Source organism: Boleophthalmus pectinirostris, unplaced genomic scaffold (genome assembly GCF_026225935.1).
Source record: "Boleophthalmus pectinirostris isolate CB_2022bp ecotype Guang Dong unplaced genomic scaffold, ASM2622593v1 HiC_scaffold_18, whole genome shotgun sequence".
NCBI lineage: Eukaryota > Metazoa > Chordata > Actinopteri > Gobiiformes > Gobiidae > Boleophthalmus > Boleophthalmus pectinirostris.
The window spans coordinates 30,216,124-30,241,757 of record NW_026571133.1 but is presented as its reverse complement, the minus strand read 5'-3'; the positions used below and the strand labels follow the sequence as shown (position 1 = coordinate 30,241,757).

Here is a 25,634-nt window from a genome sequence, read left to right as displayed (position 1 = left end):
TCACCGTGGTAGGACCATAATAGGCAGGAAGTGCGTTGCTGTATTTTTCCTTCGAGTCTTCTTTCCTCTCATTGGCTTGCCATTGGGATTAAGTCCAACAAACATGTGCTTTTTTTTGTTCCGCCATTCAGCTGAAGCGTAGGTATTGTATTTGTTTTCTTCAATGCGTTCGATCAGGCGACAGTCCGGACCAAACTCACTCTGCACACAACAAATACAAACAAACATGTCAGGAAAACTGGATTGTCCTTCCTCTATCTCTTAATAACCCTAACTCCATTTTTGGAATTTCAGAGTTATACCTTTATAACTTGGATATCTACAGTGACTGTAGAAATAGGTAATATGCCAAAAAAAAATGTTTTTCTTCATTCATAAACATAAACTCCTTCCTCATTTTTCAAAAAAATTGTCTATTTCCTTTTCAAAAATTTGAGCACAGGAGATTGGTTATATCTTCTCACCTAAAATTACATAAGCATATAACTGTAGAAATTAGAAATGACTGAAATTTAAAATGTTATTAATTGCACAGCAGTACATAGAAACATGTTCCTGAATGGTCAGTGGTTGAGCTTGGTTTGGACTAGTGCATAATGTCATTGTGTCCTTAGGCAAGACACTTCTCTCACCAAACCTATTTCTGAAAGTGGTGTAAGCATGAGTGATTGTTGGTGGTCAGAAAGGCCAATGCATTGTTAAGTATTTTTGAGTGTCCAAAAAAGTATTATATGAATCGAATGCATTATTGTTAGAAATAAGTCAGTTTACTTCAGGGCAATGTTTCTTACAGACAACCACATGGATACATTTAATATTTGTAAGGTCATGTCCAGAATGCACAAAAGCATGTGAACAGATGTGTGTATCCACAATATAATTCATTCTTTCTGCCACAGCTGTTCAGATCCAGAACTGAACTCAAACTAGATGTTCCTAAAGCAAAACTAAAATCTATGACTCACATCTTGAGAAAAAGGCTGCTGTCTGCTACAAACAAATGTGCAGTATTCACATAGTTTATGAGTTAATAAGTCTTGTTTTCTGTGCAGAACCACTAAAAACACCACATAAGTAATTTCTTTCTCATTAATCTGAAAATGCACATTAACAATGATTCCACTTGATTAGAAGAGGATAAAGAAGTCACTGTGTACAGCCATCAAGTGTAATGCAAGCCCCACCACCACGCCGCTGAAGCTTGTGTTGCAGCATCAGGACGACGTAATGGGAATTCAGTTTCAGGCCATGCAACAGAATGCCTCTTTCTTTTCTACCGTGTGTCATTTCATCTGTGGTGTGGCTCTAGAGAGACATGCTGAAAGTTTGCTTTTCAAAGTTGCAAAGGAGAAAAAGGCAGTAAAGATGAGATGAAGAAAAGAAGAAAGAGAAAATAGATGAAACAAGGGCTGCTCAGCCCAGAGGGACCAGGGCAGAATAGGCAACTCAAGGATTGTATTTCCTGTTTCTGAATGGACCTGAGAGCTAGTGGAGACTAGTCTCACCTCCACTACAAGTGGTGTCTGTTTCTGAAATGTACGATTGTCAACAGATTACAAACTGTAATAAAACAGCCATCATCCATTACTTGCATTATTTTTCAAAACAAGGATGTAAATAAGATGCTAGCTTGGTATCATGCAGTACTATTCAGTCTAAACAACAATACTTACTGCTCCGTATAGCTCCCCCTTCTTGCTGATAGCCAGATAGTAGTTGCTGCTGAGACCTCTGATGGCAACCACTCCAACATCCACAGACTTGATCTCAAGAATACCTGAAACAAACAAATACCAATATCAGTGCTGTGCCTTGGTCAGACTGACCCTGTTTTATTGAGTTTCTCATCATGTAAGCTTTTAGGGCATAAGTAAGTAATCAAACATTATCAGTGTTGCTATTCAAAAGACAGACCCACTGGTCTAAAGGCTTCATGCTTATCATAGAAAATTTGCTGATATTGAGAATTGTAGCACCATAAAGTATTGAAGTTTCCCTTTTCATCTGCTGGTTCATATATGGGCCAGGTGCCCTGGAACCAAAGTGTGAGCCAGGTAAAAGAGAAAAACATGGGAATTTTTCAGTTTGTTTGTTTTTAGCAGAGCGTGAGCAAGCGGTCACTGATTTCTGGCAGCCAAACTTGTGATTAAGCTGTGGTTGTCAAAAAATATCTTGCCAGTTCAAGTGCTAGTTCTACTCATTTTGTACAGTTTTTCTCTGAGAGATTGACATGTACAATTTTTATGAAGATTCTTTAACTGTAATCTATTTGCTCTCTAATGTATATATTTGCCCTAAAATGTTTCGACCAATGATCATTCAATGGAACCTGAGGGCAGAGTATTAGTGTTAGCCACCTGTTTGAACTCTTTCTCTTCCCGTGTGTGATGTGGTTTGTGGAAAACCAAAGCACAGGGCCCTTTTATGGCCTTGTTACCAGTTACCAGAAGTGGTGTGCTGGCTTGTAAGGACAGACAACTACTAAAGTCTTAAAAGAAAAGAGAATAGTTTATGGCTGGCAGTTGCAAAGCTCAATTGTGGATTTTAAATGTATTATAAATGATCATTTTTGCTGCAACAGTATGGAGAAAAACAGTACTCTAAAAGACTCCTGCTGGACCCAGGGGTTAAAGAAGGTTGTGAAAATGTTCCACTGTTTATCTAAAGGCTTTTTGAAGATTATACTGTGGTTGTTCACATTGTGACCTCGACATGACGACCAGCTGTGAGTAATATACTGTTGGCTATTCCCTTCAGGCTCACTCTTTGTCACTTCAACTATGAAGAATTTTGTCACTCAAAATGTTGGATGGACATTTTGGTAAATCATGTATTTTGAATTATACTGATGCAGACAATATAGGAAAAACACACTGTAAATAGGGAACAGCATTAGGTATTTTTGTGTGCAGCCTTTCCTTGAGTGGTTTGTGAGAAAAGCAACAACACAACATATAGGATTGTTCAAATGCATGAATGAAACTCAATAACTCAATTTATCTCTTATCATTCTTCCTATGGCTTTCACTTTTACTCTCAAATTTCTGAAACATTATGGGTTAGGAAAAAAATACTGTACTGTACAATACAATCTGTATCTGAATGCTGCAGAGGTCTAGGGCTTTTAATTGAAACAGGTTTGAGGTGTTGACAGCAAATGTATCAACTGAACAACTACTGAATGTGGTTTTAAAATTGACATAAGATAAACAAACTCACTCTTTATAATGTTCACAATACTTAAAGATTTCTTATCACACAGATGTATAGAACATACATAGAATATACAATGACATTCTATAGTATAATAAACAATACTGTTCCAAATCACACACATTGTACAGACGAGACACCTCATGGTGTCCTATGGGAGATTGTTGTCGCACATTTTAAATTTACATTTATGTACCAGTATTGTCTGCATCACTAATATTGCGCATGTATGCATATTCATGATTCAGCTCTGCTGGGTTTGTGTTTGGGACTAGCCTCACTTGCCTTGTACATGTTTTACACTTGTTCTATACTCTATACACACACACACGCACACACACACACACACACACACACACAAATAATTGTAATTAGCTGGCATTCGTGGCAGTTCTGTCGCAGCAGCAGCTTGTCCAGATGCCTCACTGAAATGAGCTTGGCGCTATAGGCCTACCTTTGATGGCTCCATTAAGAGGCTCACTTTAATGCTTGTGGGCTCTGAGGCTGTGTGACTGCAGCAGGGTTAGGGGTGAATGAGAAAGTCTGGCATGGGCTAGAACATGGTGGGGGCTTTTCCAACAGCACTGATGTCTATCAGGCTGCAGCAGACCTGGATGTTATCTGTCACAGATGCTATTCTTCACCCCCTGCTGCTTTACTGGTCATGAATCCTGCCTGCTCACATGCACCAGGCTAACATTGGACTGACACTTTCAGTTGTGGGCCTTTAATACACTTTTATTACAAAGACAGGTAGTGGAAATGGCTGCTTTGCCTTCATTTTTATATCACACTTTGGGACACCACAATTAATCAAAATGTACTGTTTATTTTTCAGTCTGTTTGTAAGATTTGATTTTAAAAAATCAGAAAAGGTTTGGTTTTGGAAAAAAAGTAAATTATAACTTCTAAATTATACATTTTAAAAGGTTAATAATCTAAAACATTTTGGTGCATTTATTTATCATTGAGATATAACACATTATACTATCCACTCCACAAGGGGTCATAGAGGAACAAATGGTTGGTGCCTCAAGAGTATTATCTGTGTTGTATCTGGATTGGAAGCAGACTTTATAAAGAAGTGGACCAAGTGAGTGTGACATCGCTCATAGTGTTTGGCTCCAGCCAAACGAAGTTCACTGAGGCTTGCAGGTATAGGCGTGAATTTGAAGTTGAGCTCCTTATTTGGAAATCAGCCGCGAGTATCATTGCAACTAAAGACCTTATCACAAGCAATACTATTGAAGGTACACACCCCTTCCCACCCACATCGCTGGTTTAGCAGGGAGCGGGTGCTTGACACTGTCAACTTGGGGAAACCTGGGATAAAAGCAACTGATTTGACTGTTATTAATACTCATATTTTAATTTACGGACAAAATAGCCAAATAATACCAGAATCATGTAGGAGTTTGTTAATATGAACATTTTAGGACCTAAATGACAAGCCGTTACAAAAAGAGGGGCAATGGTTTTTCAATACAAAGTGAAATGAAGTGCACTATCTATTTGGAATGCAGCAGATAGCAGGTTAGCTATGCCCATTTATGTGTACTGTCTATGATGAGAAGTAATTCCAAAAATATATAAATGAAATGACAATCATAAAAGTTCTGAAGTTCTGAAAACTTTTTTGGAGGGATGCAAAGCACTGTTTCCCTGCTGACCCCACCCAGTACACAATCTATACTGTGTTACAAACACTGGAAAGTTTTTGCAAGTTCATGAAGAGATAATGCAGCTGGAACATTTAAAGAGAAAGAGAAAGACTATAATATACTGTGTCATGGATACTTAACTCCTCCTATAGATAAAAACTATAATATGTTGCTTCATGGACACTTGAGCCAAACGACATGCGACAGACAGGAAGAGCCAGAGCAGATGGCACTGACATGAGCACTCCACACTCCTAATAACATAGCTCAAAGATGCTCATCATTGATCATGGCCCTTGCTGGTGTGATGAGACCTAAGTAAGTAATGTAAGCACATTCTCAGCATGCGCACAGAGGTGCTCTGTGAATGACCCTATATACTGTGCAATGGGGTCAAAGGGGATTCATTCATCTGAAGCCCCCACACCAACAATCCTCTGGCAGAGGGAGATCAATCTATTGGGAGTATTACAGAAAACAGAGGATTTTCAAAACAAGCATTATTATACTATTATACTCAATTAAGTGTTTTCAGTTTCTCTGTAATAACTGTCAGTATACCAGTAGTGCTGACTAGTCTAATATATTATATTTGTACCAGAAGTGTATATAGTAAAGTGTATTATATTTAATCTACAAGTGCATAAAGTAAAGTCACAAAAATATTTATATTTGGCAACTCTAATAAAATGTAATGATGTAAACTTTATGCAGCTTTATGCAAATCACTGACATGTTAGTAAATGAGGAAGAAGCACATTTGAAGACTCAAGTCAGTTCAGCGGTAAGTGGTAGAATAACACCGGTTGGCTGTATTTGTTGTCTGTTTTCACAGTACAGCTCAGGGCCATCAGTGGGGCAGCCTCTGGCACTTGAGAGTAGGGATTCACTTATGGCTGCAATGTTTCGTGCAATAGCATTTCTATAATTTACTGCTGCTAGAGAGGAAAGTCTATGAAGATGTCAAAGTAACTGAATGAGAAGCAACACTGACACTAAACTCTGATGCATCCAATGACTCCCCATAACTCTTTTTTATGGGCCACACTGTTACCTTTTCCCACGAGAACCCTAAACGCACTCATCAGTCCAAGAACTGGGAGAAACAGGCTGAGTAAATCAAAGCAACGACTGAGACTAATTTTTTGAAGATGTTACTGCTCCTGTTTATAATATTGATGCATTTGACCTATTTACATCAAGCATTTCTGAAATTTGTCGTAATGTAACGTAACACTGGGTTAATGGGTTCATGAGTATAAATCCTTGCATTTACTTGTACCTAGAAGTTTCACTATTCCCAATCTTTGTGAAACTGCTGTCCCAAGTGATTGCCTCCTGCATATAGCTTTGACTTGTCCATTTACTAAGCTTCCTGCCTTGGGTCAATAGGTAGAGGTCAAATCAGGGGGCTCCTCTGAGTAATTAGCCTGGACATAACATCATTGCTTGTTTAAATCTGAGAAAGATAAAACATCAGGTTTATTAGGTTCTCCATAAATTGTGTTCTGTTGGATTTACATGTCAGTAGGCACTGCGTCTGCTGTGATTAATGTAAGCAATAAGTATGTGTGACAGCCCCGACTGCGTGGGCAGCCATAAAATTCTAACTCTCCAGCTGTGAGTGATGGCACCATTTGTAATACAGCGGTGCTGCTGCTGGTCCAGAAATGTATATATTTTTACCAATTATTCACCTGTTTTAATTCAGTGTCTTGATGCATTTTGTAGTATCCCTTGTACTAATAATGACAAGTTTGTAAATATAATTATACAAACAAAAGGACTAGTTTGAGTAAAAATATAATAAAGGTAAGATAATAAAATAACCCCCCCAAAATGACTCCTCAAATTCAATTTGTTTGCTGCACACACAAGTTATTGGTGCTAGTACAGTCTCAGTAGACCTCTGCAACCTTAATATACCAGTTGTTCACTACAATACTCCCCATAACTAACAAACCAAGGCTCCAAGAGTTTGGACCAGCAACAAACCATCTTATATAAGTGACAGTGGTTCAGTGGTTCTGAAATGGATGTGTTGTGCCAATAAGGCCGTGACCTGATGTCATTTCAGCTAGTGACACGTTGCACCCTAATGGTGGAGTGCTTTATGTGCATGTGTGCTAGGACTGCAGGCTAGAGGGAGGGAGGAAGAGCCGCTAATTGAAATTCCTTCAGCCATGTCTGGCAGAGCCGTGGTGTCTGAGTGGCACACGCACATGTACACACATATTCACACTGGCCCTGGCCCTAATAAAAGTGGGCTTTGCCATATGGAGGCCATGTGCAAGACTGGCCTCTCTGTGCAGGAGAGTGTGCGCGTGTGCCTCTGCGGGAGAGGTACTATGTACAGTAGAGAGAGATCTCCAGACTGAGGCTAATGTCACATAAGAGTGATGTGCACATGACACACCTTTGCTCTGCAATCTCAACTATAAGGCCCATTTAAAAACGCATCTGCACAAGTTATAACCTCTGTGCAGTACATGCTTTACTGGAGACTGTTACAGCATCACATAGCTTGGGTTTGTCTTTAAAACTAACCACTTGATATATCCTTATAGATCTAAAATGGCAATGAAACTAAACAGGTAAGTTTAGGAATTTCATTACAAAATGTTCTTTTCTCTCTCACCAACTACTGCTAGTGCTGTTGGCACAGTGCATCTTATTTAAGGCACTCAGAGGCTTGGGAATATGGAAGAACTTCCAGATGTGTTTAACTAGAAGATAAAACATGGATTATATCATTATATAGCAGCTGATTCCCTGTTCACCATGCTCATTAATTATTATGATGACCCTTATGTTATAGGAACCTCTGGTGGTAGCTTAAAGAGGGGGTGCTTTTGTACTGCTTTATAAGCAGCTGTCCCACTGATGTGTAATGTTAAAGCATGTTGGTAGCATGTATGCTCTCAGTTACAAGGAAATTTCTGAATGTATCCACATGACTTGTGTGTGTACTGTGTACTGTAGCTTTTTAAAAATATATATATATTTTATTGCTGAGTAAAAATCCAATCAATGTCTGTTCAACAAGTTTAAACAAAGTTTAAACAAAGAAAAGGGTATGTATGTAAGAATATATGTATGTCCTTTTGACGTTTAGATACGTGCTGTATTCCCACAGTCTAAGAACTTTCTCTGGGCAATATCTAATTGCTTCCAGTGGATTCTCTCTGTGTGTGTGTCTGGCTTACCCATTTGTTTTTCCCCTCTTTTCACTTGTAATGCTCTTTCCCAAACTCGTGGTACTTTGGCAAATATGACCATCTACGCACAGACTTGAAATGACTTGAAACATGGATCCTTGCTATTTTTCTCTTGCTCATCCACCTGTTCATAACTTCCTATAAATGAATCTAAGTCCATTCTTTAGATCAAATAAGTAACTTTTCACATTTTTTGGGTCATTATACTTCTCATAAAATAAGTGTAGTTTTCATATTAATAGTTGAATTTCACTTACTGTAAGGATCATCCTCAATCTTGGTTCCATTAACTTTTCCCTTCTTGTCAATGCGAAGGAAGAATTTTTGGTAGGAGAACAGTTTTCGCCTGCGGACATCTCCTTGCAAATGTGTGTAGCTGCTCCGCACGTGTCGCCCAACAACTGTAGCCGAGGACACGTTGGTCGCCCGTGGCAACCTTGCAGAAGATACATGCAGTGGGACGGGTGAGGGAGGCAGGTGTGAGAAAAACAGATGAGGTGCATTCTGTTTGTCTGTGGAGTCTGTGGACACTGGGGACGGGAGTGGGGATGAGGAGGAGGGTCTGAGCAGGAGGAAGAACAAGAGGAACACAAGTCTGCAGCCGGGGCAGGAGGACAACCAGGCAACTGCTGCTGCACCCTGGGTCACTGTCCATCTACACATGGTAGTGGAGCTGACAGAGCTGTGGAGGTGCTCAGGGGCTGGGGCATGCTGAGTTGATGCCGGGAGGGAGCGAGCCACAACTCCTCAGTCCGCTCCTGACAGCCACCCTCCTGGGACCTCTGGACTGCACAGAGATGAGTTTTAAATGGAGTGCCGTGGAAATGAGCGGAGGGGTACGTATTTCCCTTCCCTCTAGCTGTTTATTCCTCAGTAGCGGCGCAAGAATGTGTCCACATCCATAACTCAGATCACCTCGCGGGAACAACTGGGAGCTTGCCTCGAAGATCTCTCGCCACCTCCTCCCTCTCCTCCAACAGGCAGCTGCTCTCTGATCCTGATGGCTCTCACACTTGCGTCAAATATGGCTTGGGAGTTTAGTGCGTTCTCGCTCTAAAATGGAATCTATTCACATGTATTCAAAAATCCTCATCCAGCCAGACTGATTTTAAAAAGCAGGCAAAATCTGATGAACAAAAATAAATAAAAAACACAAGTTATGATGCAATGTCCAAAGGAATCCTCAAAAAGTTTCCCAATCCAGTCTCTCTCTCTTTCTCGTCGGATGCAGTCTGATGTCTTTGTTGCAGTAGTTTTATCTGCGCAGGGCTGAAGTTGCTCTAGTGTAAGTGAGCTGCCTGCCTGCCTGGCTGCTTGTGTGCTTGCCTCTTGGAGTGTGAGCGCCAGATCCGTGCGGTTGCCTCTCTTCTGGTGTGGCTCCCCCCTCCCACCTCTCCCTCTCCTCTCTCCCGTCTCTATAAGATTTTGGACCACTGTCTGCTTATCTGCACTTTCTCCGAGGTGACCAGGTCTTGTCATTCTTTCCACGATACATATCTACAAGAGTTTTCCACATATCTATTTGTTGGTGTAGTTTCTGTGATTATCAAAAGCAGTTGTTTTTGAAGTACCATGTAAACTAATGTGTGCATGTCTTATTGTGTGTATTCCGTGGGGTTCTGTCCCTCCCCGCTTTTCTCATTCCCTCCCTCTCGTTTACCCCCTTTCTCTGTCTCCTCCCATTCCCAGACTAAAGCCCACCAGTTGATCTGAGCACGTCTGAAGAGAAGAGAGAAGAAAACCTTTACTTTGTACCTAGTCTAACCCAAGACTTGTGGACTCTCTTTTAAATGGCAAATCATCTTTACTCTAAATGACTTATTAGCTAAACTCTGTCAATCTTATATGACACAGTTTTTCTTGCACCAATATATAATATGAAGAATTATACAGAATTATACAAAAATAAAACAATTAAATACCACCTTCACTCAAAATAAATCAGCTGGCATGCTATTTTTACTGTTAATGTCAACTCCCAAGCTGCAAAGAAGATAGCTTTAAAACATATATTGAAAGCAGACTTTGATTGTAATGTGCATCTTGTAATACTAGATGCAAAGTTTAGTCTTTAAGTTTAGCTTTTGGTTATACACTAAAAAGGGTAGTCAAGGAGGTTTATTTATGTATTTATTTATTTGAAAAGGGTACATACAATGGTAATATTTTAGCTGATTTGAGCTAATTTGAGCTCATTTTCAGTCCATAGGTGCAATACAGAGCTAATGTCTTTTAATAATAGGTGATAAATGTTACTTCAATAAGTAAAAAAACACAGGAAGTCAGTTGTTTCACTTTGGCATAACACAACTTTACTTTAGTCATATCAGTGAAAGGAATGTATATGTGGCCAGTCTTAGTGCTCTAATACACAGCTTTTTAGAGAAAGTCCCCCACGTTGTTGAGGCAGAAACCATCGCAATTGCCATCTGTATTCTTTAAGCCTAATCTTTAGATAAACATCTCTGTGCTTGGATGAAAGGATGTGTCTCTTTATCTGTGTTACTCAATGCACACTGTTGAAGAATTCAGGTACTGTCTGGTTTCAGAATTGTTTAATTTCCTTTTCACATTGTCAGACAAAAGCCATATCTCCTCTGCCTATTTTCATTTGCCTGCTCCTGTTTCCTGGTCATTTCTGTGGTCTTCATCAGTTACCCTATTAGTCTTGTCCTCATTCTGTCTTATAATAATAATATTGCCTTGCATTTATTTTGCGCTTTACAAACTTGCCAAAGTTTCTCAAAGCACTACACTGTAGTCATTATTCATTCACTCTCACAAGCTGCAACTGTAGCCACAGCAGCCCTCTGGCAGACAGACAGGAGTAAGGCTGCCAATCTGCCCTCCGACCTCCACCAACACTCACTCAGTCACTCAAACACCACATTCATACATAGGGCTGGTGGCTGAGAGGACTTGCTCTGGGGGGCACTAGTTGAATCTTAAAACAAAACGAACAACCTTGGGGGTGGTAAAGATTCATTTGACAAAAACATTTTGGGCCAACTACCATATTAAATAAATTAAAAAAAAATCTGTTATTGTAAAAAGTTAATTTTGTAAACTGTTATTTCATTAAAAATGTGGATGTGAACAGGTAAGGCTAAATGAAGGTAATGACAGGTGCTAATAGCAGTTGCATTTTAACACCATGACACATTCAGCACCACGGACAGCACTTAAGACCTGTGCTTAAGACGTGTTAATGAAAGACCTGTCATTAGTAATTACCTATTTAGAACATTTAGAATGCACACTTTTTAAAAAAACTCCTAGGCATCATTTAGTTGTAAAAGACGTAAAAGGTAATTATTATTTATTCTGAAATATTATCTGTCTGCAAATTTTTATGTAAGATACCCTTACAATATTACAAACCCAAAATCCAAGTCAGTAATGACACTGAAAGTAGGAAATCCCTTTGTGTCTGAAAATAATGCTGATGAAAGGCAGAGGCAGACAGGGAACACATCTGGTCAGTGGCATGTGGCTTAACTTTAGGGTGTCAAACAGCTTCATACAACAAACAATCCATTTCTTCGGCTCCAATAATCTCCTTGAAAAATCTGCTTGGTGAAAGATGCATTTGTCTGTTCTCTGTGAGGAAGCACGTTTGGGCAAATTATCACTCACTGATCAGTAATATTGATCTGCACTACTTGCAGCTTGGTGCTCTGTTTAAGACTGCTAACAAGATTCAGATGTTAGAAGTCACCCATGAGAGGAAAAATATTTCGTCACACTAGAAAACAAGTTTTTGGATTCACTTCCATTTTTTTTTTTTTTAAGTAGGCGGTTTCCCTTAGAATGGCTTTGTAATTGATTTGCTGTAACTATGATATGTGTTCTTTTTGGGTAGCATCTTGCAAATCAGAAATGTATTTGTTAAATCTTGCAATAACACATACTGAACTCCATGGCCCTTACTCTCTAATCCACACCACTGTTTCATTTACTTTTTTACAGAAATAACACATTAAAAATCAAATTTCCAACACCACAAACTCTCAGTTTTGAATAGTTATGATCTGTCCAATTGATCACTGAAGACACACCATATGCATTTGAACTGACTGTTGTCTGTAATTTTATTTCAAATTCTTCATGGCCGGGGCTGGGCGATTTTGTGATTATTGTCCTTGTTATTCTCCAAAAATGTAATTTTTGAAGTTGTAATGCATTAAGCATTTGAGATAAAACAGATTAATCCTAACAGTGTTGTGGCTGAATGTACCCAGCCCTGCATGTAGGCTGCTTAAAACAAAAGATTTGCTCTTTCACAACATTTATTTTAAAGTCAAGGCAGTCAGCGCTGCATGGCTATGTGCTAAACTCCTTTGCTTTGCTTCCTCTTCACACCAAGGAAAAACTTTGGTCCCTGTAACTGAACTGGGCAGCCTTTCCTGCATTTCCAAAGCAATTTATAATGCCAGAAAGTGGGGCAAATAAAACAGATTCTTTTCCCCACAAATTGATTTAAAATGTGATTTAACTGATCAGTTTAATTGATTTTTTGCCCAGCTCTACTTCACAGTTCAGAGTCTTTTCAAGACTAATTTAAATATATCAGTCTTGAATTGATACATATATCGTGACAAAACTTGTGATTCACATTCCTATAAATGGATGCAAGTTTCCTGAGTGCCCATGCCTAAAGCAATGGGCCTCTGGGGACCTGTATTTTGGCCCAGTTATTCTAATTGTTTCATTGGGGTTGAACTGGTGGCACTGAACACATTATAGTCTTCGAAACAGTTGTGCAAAAATGGCCCTGGCAGTTAAGTTTAATTACAGACACATTTAAGCACTTAGAGATCTTACGATAAGCTAACTTGCTGATCTACTACAACTCTGATTGGTCAAGCTACTTAGTCCTTATAGGTTTGTAAAGGAACACATTATTTCAGGCACTGGCTTCATTTGACAATAAATATAAGTGTATTATATACAGATAGAAATACATTCATTTATTTAAAGACAGACTGAGTCAATGCAATAGAAATAAAAAAGGTAAATGGATCAGGACAGAGATTCAATCTTTTCTACACTTGACTTGTAAGGTTTGGTTTCATAAAGTCTTCTGGTTAAAATCAGCATGGCAATGTCAAAGCATCAATTTGTTACTGAGCTCCATCTAGATTCTTCTTATCATGTTCTTATAATGGTTATACGTGTTGAGTGAAATGACACAAACAAAGAGAGAGTGAAATGGAAAATCGTCACATCACTGCATTTGCACCACTCACCTCATGTTGTTTATGTAAAGAACAGGATTATAATTACCCACACGTATTTTGTAGAACTACAAAGAACAAACCCCGATAATGCTGTCTTCACATCATTGAAGTGAACTTGTTAATATCACCTCACTGATCTGGTTTCTGTTGTTGACACGAATCTTTGAATGTTGGAAATAAAGGCCCAGATGGAGTCACACAGCTATGTTTGGTGTCACTGATGTCAGGTTTGGATGATTATCTTTGGAAATGTTTCTTAGGTGTTGGATGCCGAGCGGATAAATAGACTTTAAAATTGGCTGGCTCAAAGGTCATTTCCAATAGAAACAAGCAACACAGGCAAGTCTAGACCTGGCTGCTGTTCTTTTTCAGCTACAACTGTCCTCATCTTTTGTCACTGGGACTGTGTCTTTTATATCCAACTGTATGTTTAGAATCAGTACTCATTATGTAGTCATTCTCGAGCTGACTGTACTTTTTGGGGAAAATGTGTTGTACTATTTTCAATTTCAATGCTTAAGTTAGCAGATGTTTAGCAGACATGACCCATTGACATCTGCCGTACAGATCGGTGTGTTTCAGCAACTTCCTTGTGCCATAATGAAGCTTACATTCACATAAACTCTAAACATAAACTTCAGAGGACATCCCAAGTGTGTGCAGCAGGTGTCCACTTTATTCAAGACTGCTGTGGATGTTGTCACGCTTTTGTTCAGATAACATCATTATTAAGCCTTTCAGCCTTCTCATTATCAATATTAACATATATCAGTATTTTCTCAACATTGCAAACTGAATTGTTTACATAGACATTTTCAGCAATACATTAGCAACAATCATGTCAAGATTATTGTGAAAAGAAACATCACAATGTTATAATTATTCACATCACATGGAATAAGCTCTATGTATTCTATAATATCAGGGACGCCAGGACTATGTCTCTCAGCTGGCCTGGGTACGCCTCGGGGTTCCCCCGGAGGAGCTGGAGGAAGTGTCTGGGGTGAAGGAAGTCTGGGAGTCCCTGCTTAGGCTGCTGCCCCCACGACCTGGCCCCGGATAAGCAGACGAAAATGGATGGATGGATGGAAATTCTATAATATGTGTCCACACATTTTCTGAATGAAATTTGTGTCACATATTTAAATGTAAGTAACTTGTTTCACTTTTTAAATGTCATATGTCTTATATATGTATTTCTAAATATCTAGCATGATTTATATGATGTTACTTCTAAAACATCATGTGTCATCATCACATCCCTGAATAGAGATAATGAAAAAAGTCCAATTGTTCTTTCTCACTTTGGGTAAAGGCAGCAGAGGTGCATAGCCTCTATTGCAATATTTATGTCTGCAGTGTTGGTTCCGGGTGAATAATTCAACAGGTGGACTAGTTTGAGTTTCAGAGAAAGCAAGCATTGGATAAATTAAGTATGCGTTCCATCCGTGAACATGACAAAGTAGTGGCAAATTATTTGCCATACCCAAGTCACAGAACATTATTATACAAGAAACTATTTTGAGATTTCTTTTTGTGCTTGCTTGATCTATGGCATAATGAGTATAGAAGCTTTCCTTAGCCATGAGGATGTGACAGACATGAGTGAGTTCTTAATGCTACAGAACTCTAATGAGTTCCTTGTATTGTTACTCTAATTAAGTTTGACATAAAGTGTAAACTAGCCCATGTGCCACAGTCCAGACCTGTGAGGTACATAGGGCAATAGAAAAAGCAGTGAGCCAGAGCAGTCAGATTATTGTCTTTGAAGATTGATGAGCGTCATTGCTTTCTTGTGTATTTCACAAAGTTATAAGCGGAAAGCCAAGGACGTCTGCAACCAATCAATGTGGTCATCTTTAAAAACTGTTTCCAAAACGAATCTAATACCACTTCACGAAAATACAGAATTGTCAGAAAGTTGGCAACACAAGGGAAAAATAGCAAGGGAAAAGTAGTTTTTGTAACTGGAATGAATGAAGGAACTAAATAACTTACTTTGGTCTATTAGGAAACAGATTTTAGATATAGCGACTTTATCATAGGGTTATTAAATATAAAATGGCTAAATTTGTACAATGTATTTTGTTTGTCCTCATTCAAGTTTCAGTGTAAGTGAAGAGTCTACACTGCACGCTGACGTAGAGGGTTGCGTCAGACGGAGGTAAAATGGAGGCCAGGTGTGTGTATCAGTGAGTGCCCAAGCTTATTTGTTCAAACTACTCCCAGACCATTAAAGCCTGAAACATCCTGCTTTAAATGTTCCACCACATTTAGTTAGAAGGAACCCTTAGTACATAGAGAATACAGCTTCTGCATCAGTTGTTACATTTTAGGACTCAGCTACACCTACTACACCATTTGCATAGGGGTCAGCTGAGGGTGAGAGGTCAGAGGAAAGAGTGAGACATGGGAAGTTCTATCAGCTCTGTGCTAAAGTTACCGGCTTTTGTAACACTCACACACACACACACCCGCACACACACACACCCCAACACACACACGCACACACGCACACACACACACACACACACACACACACACACACACACACACACACACACACACACACACACACACACACACACACACACACACACACACACACACACACACACACACACACACACACACACACACACACACACACACACACACACACGCACACACACCCACACACACACACACACACACACACACAGTGACAGGTGTTTGGTTCCAGCGATGGACCAAGTCATGTATGAGCTTGGATTTCAGGTGTCATATTAAAATGGGCCAGTGCCTCCTGCCTTTTAGCAGGTGACCACATTACCTGCACGAGTCTTATATGATGAAAAGTCCCCTGACCCTGGTTCCCCGCAGAGAGGCCAACAAAAGTTGAAAAGCAGTTATGCGTGTCTCTTCTAAAAGAACAAACTGTTGCAGACAAAAGCCTGTGATGTGGGGAAGCCGTCTGACCACTCCACTCCACATGTGAACAATAGAAGGCCACCATAATGCCCTGCCAAATACTTGCTCCTGCTAGCATCTAGGCACAGGCTGCACATTCGCACTAACCCCTCAGCGCATCTACCTTTCAGGGGTTTCCACTTGAGGTGGGCACCTTGGAGCTTGTTCCAACTGTAGTTACATACTAAATGGGATGTATGCCAATGGACTCATGGCATTTTTATTTTATTATGTTTACTACAAAAACTGCTATCTCTGTAGCTATAGCTACGAGGACCCCATCCTCCTTTTCAACAGACACATAAAATTCACAAGAAAGCATTCAAATTGAGTAAAATAAAGCTGTTAGAGCTTTGATGCTGGAGAGCCAGCACAGAGCTAGCTAGCGTGTCTTCTTCTATCCTGGTGGAGTGGTATGAGGGCACCACCAGGTCTTGATAAGTGCTTTATCCTGGATGGAGCTGAGAATGCAGACGTGTGTGCTTACTTCTGCCAGAAAGCTGCACAAGTCATCTCCTGAAGGCTTGCTTACACCTTACAGTCCAGATTTTTTTTTTTGTCTGAGGCCATCCTCCTTTATGATTATTTCTTTCATGCAATGTGCCACAGAATGCTGCAATGCACAGTTAAACGGTCATAAGACCTTTCAAGTGTCTTCAGTTTCAACCATCTTTTCATATGGTGTCCAGTGGCCTTTCCATGTGTGTCATTTTGAGGCCAAGTCATATGAAGTCAACGGAAACAGCATTACAAATTCTGTTTTGGATCATTCAAATAAGTACAAATAGATTTGTGGTGTAACAGCCCCCTTTACATATTGCATTATTAAAGGGCAAAGGGAAATGTCTATATGTGCCTGTGCTAACTGTCTGGTACCTTGCTGCAGAGAGATTGAAGGCCAACTTGCTCATATGGAAGCAGAGCTAAACTTTGATGTTGACGAGTTGGAGCCAGCAAAGCCCACATGTTTCCCAAAGACATGATTAATGTCTAATAGAGCAGAAGTGGATTAACAAGCGTTAGTGCGTTATAGGTTGTGAACTTGAGCCACAACAAACAGGCAGTCAGCCTTGTTTGGATTGTGGTTCTGATTGCTTCTGGTGCCTGTGGTGGTGAGGAGTGATGTGGCCACAGTAGAGCTTCCTCTGAAAAGGGATTTTTGAACTTACTTAACCCAAATGTCTGTGACAGCTAACATGTTTATACAGAAGCATCTTTTGTTTGTAAAGGGGTGTTTTATTTATATTCGGTCACTTCCCCATGAAGTCACGAATATCAGAGCCAGTGCAGGCAATTGGTCCTGTATGAAGCAGAATACCTTAAGTGTTTTTTTTACTCTGGATACTCTGACAGGATCACAATTGAGCATGTTAGCTGTGTGGCCTTTCACAGTGTGCTACTACATTGCTACATGTACAAGATACACTGGGACTAATGAGCTAATTGTGGTGCTACTTTGTTAGCTGCTCTGAGTGACAAAGAGAGGCAGCTGCATCTGCTACAGAATGAAAGTATGTCATTAGACACATTAACCACCTGCTGCTGTCGTGGACAAACGGTTCCTGTGATATTTAAATAACTGCCTCCATTTAGAGAGACCAAACCTATTAGAAACTGTGTTTCCTGCAATTGGGGAAAAGGCTTACAGTATTATGTTGCCACTTCCAGATACATTCAGTACAAAACCAAATTTCAATCTTTCACAGAAGCAGCTCCTCAAGTCCTGTACATGGTACAGTCATTTGTAACTGTCAGGCATTAATGCCTCTGACCTGAGATCGTTTTGTCTTCTGAAGAAGAAACTATTTGAAAATGTGTGCTACCAAATGCATTCCCACTTTCATTGTTCAAATTTTGACATGTCATTATTTATGAAGACATTTTTAAGTGTTTTTCTTTTGCCTAGCTCACTGTAAGCATGTAAGCAGGCATGTTTTTAATGAATTTTGAGGAAAAAATTTTATATAAATGAAAAATATACAAGTTTAAAGCCATGGTGTGCAAAACAAACACATCTCCATGTATAAAAGGTGACAGGCCGCATAAGTTACCACATAAGTTACATAGTGCACCATTAAAATCATAAGAGGGCTTTGTACCCACTCTTTGTGTGTGTGTATATATATATATATATATATATATATATATATATATATATATATATATATATATATATATATATATACACACACACACACACACACACATATACATATATACATATATATGGTGGCCGTAGTCATCCTTTAAAGACAGCACTCAGTTCACAGGGTTCCTCACATAAACACATATGATTGAATGAGCTCTGGAGGTGGCACTTATGGGGATTCTAGTGCATTTTCTCAGCGCAGTCTCAGTTTGAAAGCTTATTATAAGGACAAATCACAAGTCTGATGTTCTGACTGGTCTGCAGGACAAGACACCTGCTAACTCCAAAGGAAGGACTTACTTGGATCAAGCTTGTTTGAAAGTTTGACCTGTCAAGCAAGAGATTAATATTTTGTATATAAGGCAGTTAAGCAACACTTGAGATGTTTAATATTATTAGAACATTAATAACAATACTATGTGACTGTTTGCAAATGTGCCACAGATTTATTGCGTCATACGTGTATGGTTATTCTAAGTGTAGCTGGGTGGAGTGGACTTTTCCAGAAGCAAGGTTAAAGTTGAAGAGGAGGGACTGTGGGGAAGACCACTTTGAAATATTCTCTCAATAGCTTCTGTATAAAATCATGTGCATGTGTTGTTTTTTTGTTTGTTTTTTTGTTCTGTTTTTTTGTTTGCTTTAGAATACATTTAACATCTGTCAGGATAGTACTTTTAACAATAAATTGTGTTTTGTTTTGTTTTGTTTTTATATGAAAAGTATATTAATGATTAGTTTTAAGCAAGTCATGGGTCACGTTAGAATCAATAGTGAAAGTAACATTTGTCTATGATTTTAAATACTATAACGGATGTTACACAGTGCTTTGGAAATATTGGTTAAACTGTTATATTCCAAGAAGCCCATTCCCAGTGTTGTCTGTGTTAGCACATTTACCAAGCAGATGTAATCCTTGAATGATCCTTGGGGTGGTAAATCTGTCAGTGTGCCTGACGTTATATATGTCTGTCTCCAGCATCCAGCATATCCAGCCAGGAGCGTGAAATTACCAGGAGCCTACTCAATGTGGGGATGCTGGTAACACTGGGAAGGTCAATAAACTCTTTTGTGACATTTCTGAAGGCATTTCACATCAAATATTGTTTTAGCTGAAAGCTAAATGTTTTAAAGGTGATATTGCATAATGCAACTCGTGTAAACACGTCAGCAATTACACATGAGGAATCTTGTATATTTTTCAGAATTATTAATATAAGTTATGAGTTAATATGGTCAGTGCATGTCTTTGAAGAACCACTATGGTTCTTTGTAGTCACTTTGTGTAGTGCTAATATTATGCATGGCCTCATTGATAAATTATGTAACAGCTTATTTTCTCTAGCCCAAATCTCTCTTTGCATGGTGTTGCAACACTGAGCCACTCCTCCGCGTCTTTTTGCGACTCCCTTTCAGAGCTAAGATCTTGTAAAAATCCAGCTGTGAAGACAAATTCCAGAGGTTCCAGGAAATATACTATTGGAGTGCATTAGCCCAAATAATTGGGCTAAGTGTTGATTAATCATTCACTAACAGGCTCTGACGTTGCTCCATGTGAGAGACATCCAAAGGCTAAACATTACTCACAGCGACTCATGGTGCTGGTCACTCACTGATATCTGAGAGCACACTAAAACTGATAATATACAGGCAAGAAAAATACCCCAAAAGGGCCTAGAGCAGCTCAGCTCTGGCTGTTCCCTACATAAATAAAGCTGTGACTAGATCAACATTTTATGTAAAATACAAATCATACTGACAAACTGTGAAACCATCTATGTGAAGATGAGCATTTACTGTTAACAGTAGTTGTTTATTGTTTGCACCTTCTCTTGAACCTTATCATATTAGCATGGCTCATTCAATCTGAAAGATCAGATGAAGGAGCCCAGACTAGTGTTGGTAGTTTGACTTGGTCCAGAGAAATGATCATTTATCAGAAACACATGCACTTGATGAGAATTCCCTCTCAGGGCCAGACAGGCTAACTCCATAGTCTACATAATGGATCAAAGTAATATGCTGTAGGTAGATTAGATTACTGAACCCCTCTAATGATGATTGCTTTATAGTGGATAAGAGAAAGAGAGATGATAAATCTGATATCTCTTGTAATATGTTGTTTTCATGTTGGTGATTCCCTCATTACTGTAAACCACAACATATGTACACGGTGTGTTTTGTTTGTGCTGGTAATTACAGAGCCGTCACTTACACATGCTCAGGTCCCCCAAGGCAAAGACACACACACACAGCCATGTCTGTAGCACAATAAAACCAAATGAATCATTGTAATTACTGTCAGACGAGCACCTCGGCGGCTAACATCACATGCCAGTACTTTTAATCCTGTCCCAAGTGCGTTAGTTAGCTTTGTTTGCCCATCACTCACTCCATGGATCTAGTACAATCAATGTTTTCAGCCAAAAAACGCTTACTTAACACATGGTTATCTAAAACATATTGTCTGGGAGAATTTACAGTAGGGTTTGTGGCCAGTTCTTTCTTTTTGTATCATAATTTTTTTTTTTTTTTTTATAAAAAATGCTGTCCAAGTAAAACCATAGTGAATTACAAAGTGTTTTGAGACTTGCAAACAAACATGTATTTTATTTTTGGATTGAATTATTCAAGTGACAAGAAGGTGTTGTAATTGCCACATCCAGAATAATATCTCTTTATTCAGACGGATAACAGTCTAGTCCCCATGCCACTGCATCTCAAGCCAGATCAGATTGTTGTTTTGTTTTGTTTTTTCTGGTGAAGCAGGTGAAACAAAGGAGCTCATTGGTTATCTATCATTTACAAACAAAATTACAATTCTCTCACCAGATTAACCAGGAACCAGAGGTTAGTGCTTCACTCATTGATTCTGCTGCAATGTTTTTCAGTCCCTTGCGGCAGTTTTTTTCCCCCTGCTTTTCTCCTCATAAACAGCCATATTTATTTTGATACGAACAGATCATGTATGTCCCTGATTGGCAATCACACCCATCTGAAAAGTGGGGATTCAGAGGAGACTACACTCTTTGTAAAGTATCGAGGAAGTATGTATTAAGGGTGTTATTTATTGATTGATTTATTTACTTCGCAATAAAACACCTGTAATTGATGAAATTAATTCTATACTAACCACATTCTAGGCTGAGCAATAACATCTCTATAGAGACTGACTTACCCTTCACTAGAAAAGTTACAAAGTGCACCATTAAATTACTCAAATGTTAACGCCAATACCAACTTAGCTAGCAAGTTTCTATGCTGTATTTCTCAGGAAATAAATGAGAGATGTAAACAGACATTGAACATGTGGAACCCACTCGAAGTTTGGGTAATTTCTTCGCCAGACGTTATGCCATACCTGCTAATATCACAGCAAAACCAAAGTGCAGCAGCAGCGGTGAACTACTTACTCTGGAACGGAAAAGACACTTACAGGCCAAAGTGATCCCGCTACAAATCATATTTTCATTTTTTTCCCCCTTGTGGTTAAATAACTTCGATCGACTGTAAAACCATCTGTCATAAAGGAAAGTAATCAGTGTCAGGTGAAATAACACGGGCCAATCATGAATCACAGACGTTGGGTATGGAAGTCTTTAGCCCTGATTTGGACTCTAATGGAGGTGTAATTGAAGCGTCTTCGTAAGAGCTTTTTACATCACATATCAGATTCACTTGGAGGGTTTCAGCCGTCACAGTATTCTCGTGGAGTTTGACAGTTTGAGGCCTATACGCACATGGGGTTTTTGTAGCCCCCGTCTCCAAGGGTTCACAGTTTAGACAAGAGACGAGGTGGTTGTGTAAACACTTTTATGCACTTTTCAGGCTTATTCGGATAATCCTCTCCAGATATTAGTCTGTGTACAATGGACAGTCAGTGGTATTGTACTGTTGTTTTTTTGTTGTTTTTTTCAAATTTTAGTATGGTTGAAATTTGCTTAATGTCACTTTTCACATTATTCAACCTCTTCACACCTAACAATCACAATCAGTCAATCTTTAAGGTCCTGTACTACGCAATATTGACTTTTGTGAACTTTGAGCCATGTTATAATGCCTTGTTATATTATAATGCAAAATGAAAAACATAACTTGAGTAACCCTTTATTATTAGTCTGTCTACATCTCCAATGCTCAAAATGCTCTGTTCCACCTTGTATCACAAAGTGGTAGTTTTCAAGTTAACAGTTAACTTTTACCTTTTGTTTAGTGGAGATTGGCAATTCTGGGGTTGAAATTATCCAAATGATTCTACTGAAGATGTATGGAGTTTAAAAACACAGTGGAGCACTTCCTGTATTACTGCATGACATCACAACAGAGTGTTTTCCGTTTGAGAGAAGAACACAGCCTAAATTTGTCTGGTTTGTGTGTTAAACATGTCTGAATGAAACACAAATCTCCAAGTATGTTTTGATGATGAAACAACATAATAATATAAATCAGCATAATATGGATCCTTTAAAAGTACACTATGTAACTTTTCTTGAGTGTATATGCCACCTGCTTGTCTCCATGGAGATGTTATTGCTTAGCCTGGAATGTTCCACGGTAACATTAGATAAGTTAATTAAACTTAACTTTCTCTGTGGAGACATGCAGATGATGTCATCAGGCCAAGTTACAGGTCAGATATTTGGAAAGGTGACCCCATTCACAGTAAGAATGCATGTTTTTGCTCAAGTATTTTGAACACAAAGCACCTACAATTAAATGGCAGATACACTTAATGCCATACTGTGGAACATTACAGTCACTAGAAAAAATACATAGTGCATTAAAAAAAATCAAGTACTTTAAATAACAAAATGCTATTACTTAAAGATGCACCTCACAACTTTTCTGGTGAAGGGTCCGCTACCTGCTTGTCTCTATAGAAATGTTATTGCTTTGTCTAGAATGTTCTGCAGTACACAATAAATATATCATGAGGGAGATCAGCAGGTCACAGCACTACACAATATTACATTTCAGATCTGTGGAGAGTCACCCCTATTCATAGAAGGAATTACTGTATTTTTGAGCAATACAAACACATGTAATGAATAAATGCTAGATGGAAATGTTTAATGTCATACCATGGAACATTCCAGGGAAAACAATAACATCTCCAAGGAGACAAGCAGGTAGCAGACCCTCCACCAGCAAAGTTACACAGGGCACTTTTAAAGATTGTTGGTAAAATGATTAAACACATTTTTATCAATGAATGGTACAGTCTCTTTGACACTTTTCTTCTTGATGAGGTGGTCTTTTCCCCAAACTAGCTTTCTCACACAAATCTTTATAGTTATCACTATATACTGGACTAATCCAAGCTGTCAGTGAGTGATCCTGCTGCAGTTTGGTGTAAATCCTTAAAATTCCTGTTGTAATTAATTTCACACCATATGCACGCCTCACTTCTTTCATTCTCTATTTAACTTTGCCGGTAATAATGAGCTCCAAGCACATGTTTACTCTTTGGGTTTATTATAAGACACTGGCGATTTTTCCCTGGTCAAAGTTATCAGAGTTGAATACTTGTAGTCCTCCCATTCTCGTGTTTAGTCTGAGAGCTGCACCATCTGTGATACAGCTGCCTATTCTAATCAGAACAATGATAATATCTCCTCTCCCTCATATAGCTTTTATTCTTACTGTGAGTTTTGAAAGTGAAAAACAAAAAACAAATAAACAAAAAACCTAAACAAAACAAAAAAACAAAACAATGGGACTGTAAAATTAGATTTGGTGTATTTGTGTGTATTTGTGTGTATTTTAAGGTTGAATAAAAACAACTGAATAAAAAGCATCAATTGTGTAATACATTGTTTACTAACAGTCACACCTGTTCTTGAATTGTGATTTTTCTGACAAGCATTGCCATAACAATTAAATTGGTTATGCTTTAAGTTTAAGATGTTTTACCATTCAAGATGCATAGTTTACATTTGTCTGGAAACATTCACCTTCATGAGAAACCGCTAAACTAAATGTAAGAGATGCAACCCCACTCACAGTAAGGAATTATGTTTTCAAGGTAATTCTGAGCAAAACCCCTTACCATTCTGAGGGCCCATGCGTGGGCCCTTGTACTTTTTCTCAGTTCATTTCTATTTGCCAAACTTCTGATAAAAGGGAACTCTTAATCTCACATATAAAACATTAATTGAAATCTGTCACCCACTTATTTTTGTACTTTGTTTGTGCTCTAAACATTTGCTAACTTCATTCAAACTGTTATTTTAACATGATTGTGATAAATCTTTCAGTAAATGTAGATTTCATGTGATTCTGATGTATACTACAGCAGCAGTCACCTGGCTCAGTGTGGTGTCAGCATTTGTTACAGTATGTCCATCCTCCTCTTCCTTCTCTTCCTCCTCTTCCTCCTGCTGGCCGTCCTTCATCGTCTGTGCGTCTCATGCCCCTCAGCCCTGACACCAGTGTCTCTTTGAAGTACTCTTTTAAGTGTACAATTAAGGCCCTCCACCAGACAGCGCACTCACTTCTCACCTTTTTAATAAGGCACACATAGACAAGTGTCCCAGGCTTTCTTCTGTGTCTATCACACACACTTTGTCACACGCACACTTAGCTGGACAAGTCTTCGCAGCAGGCTTGTAAATTCTTTGTCACTTGGCTGTGAACTTGGAGACCCCCTTCTTCGGTAGAGTACAGTACATGTGTGCGCACAGATAAGGGGGAGTGGGCTTCACCAGTGACTCAGAGTAAATGGAGTTTCCGCTGCTTTGATACAGAGTGAATCAGTCAGAGTGTGGGGTGAGAGAGCTATTAGTACAAAAGACCACCACACTCACCTTCTTTTAGAGGAACAGGTTCATTAAAATATATTCATAATCTCAACAGCTTTCTACAGGATGGTAAAGTTGTGTGGACTATGTTTACATTATTTGTATTGCTGCACATTATCTTAAGAAAAAAAAAGTTAATTAAATCATGAAATAATCTCACAAATCTAAATAAATTATTTAAAGCACCACTGGCTATATATTTAAGTCCAGACATTGTGTTTCAAAATGAATATGTGTTGCGCAGTTCTAACTGGAGTGCAATCTGTAATTTGTTTGGTGCAACTTTCAAAGTATAAAAGGCAATGTCTTGGTAACATGTAAATTTTTAATATTTAAGAAGCTTTAATATCTACAATCACATGCTACATGTTCTGTATTTATACATACTCTGTAAGATCTCTCCTCTA

At 38.8% G+C, this 25,634-nt stretch overlaps 1 protein-coding gene across 1 annotated transcript; it reads right to left on the bottom strand.

The window, feature by feature from the left end:
• On the bottom strand, window positions 1-24,822 carry LOC110174172 (fibroblast growth factor 10-like). The gene is made up of 4 exons (XM_020940229.1): window positions 24,733-24,822; window positions 8,350-8,803; window positions 1,674-1,777; window positions 1-201 (listed from the first exon to the last, which is right to left on the bottom strand). Exons 1-4 carry the CDS (start codon window positions 24,820-24,822, stop codon window positions 1-3), a joined length of 849 nt encoding a protein of 282 aa, XP_020795888.1.
• Between the last annotated feature and the right edge of the window lie 812 nt (window positions 24,823-25,634).

Bases quoted from the DNA above. Each gene is read 5' to 3' on its own strand.
- LOC110174172 (XM_020940229.1), bottom strand. From the start codon at position 24,822: ATGAAGGACGGCCAGCAGGAGGAAGAGGAGGAAGAGAAGGAAGAGGAG. The intron at 8,804-24,732 runs GTGACTGCTGCT...GCATCAACTCAG, and splicing joins CTGACACCACACTGAGCCAG to CATGCCCCAGCCCCTGAGCA. The intron at 202-1,673 runs GTAAGTATTGTT...TGTTGTGTGCAG, and splicing joins AGGGGGAGCTATACGGAGCA to AGTGAGTTTGGTCCGGACTG.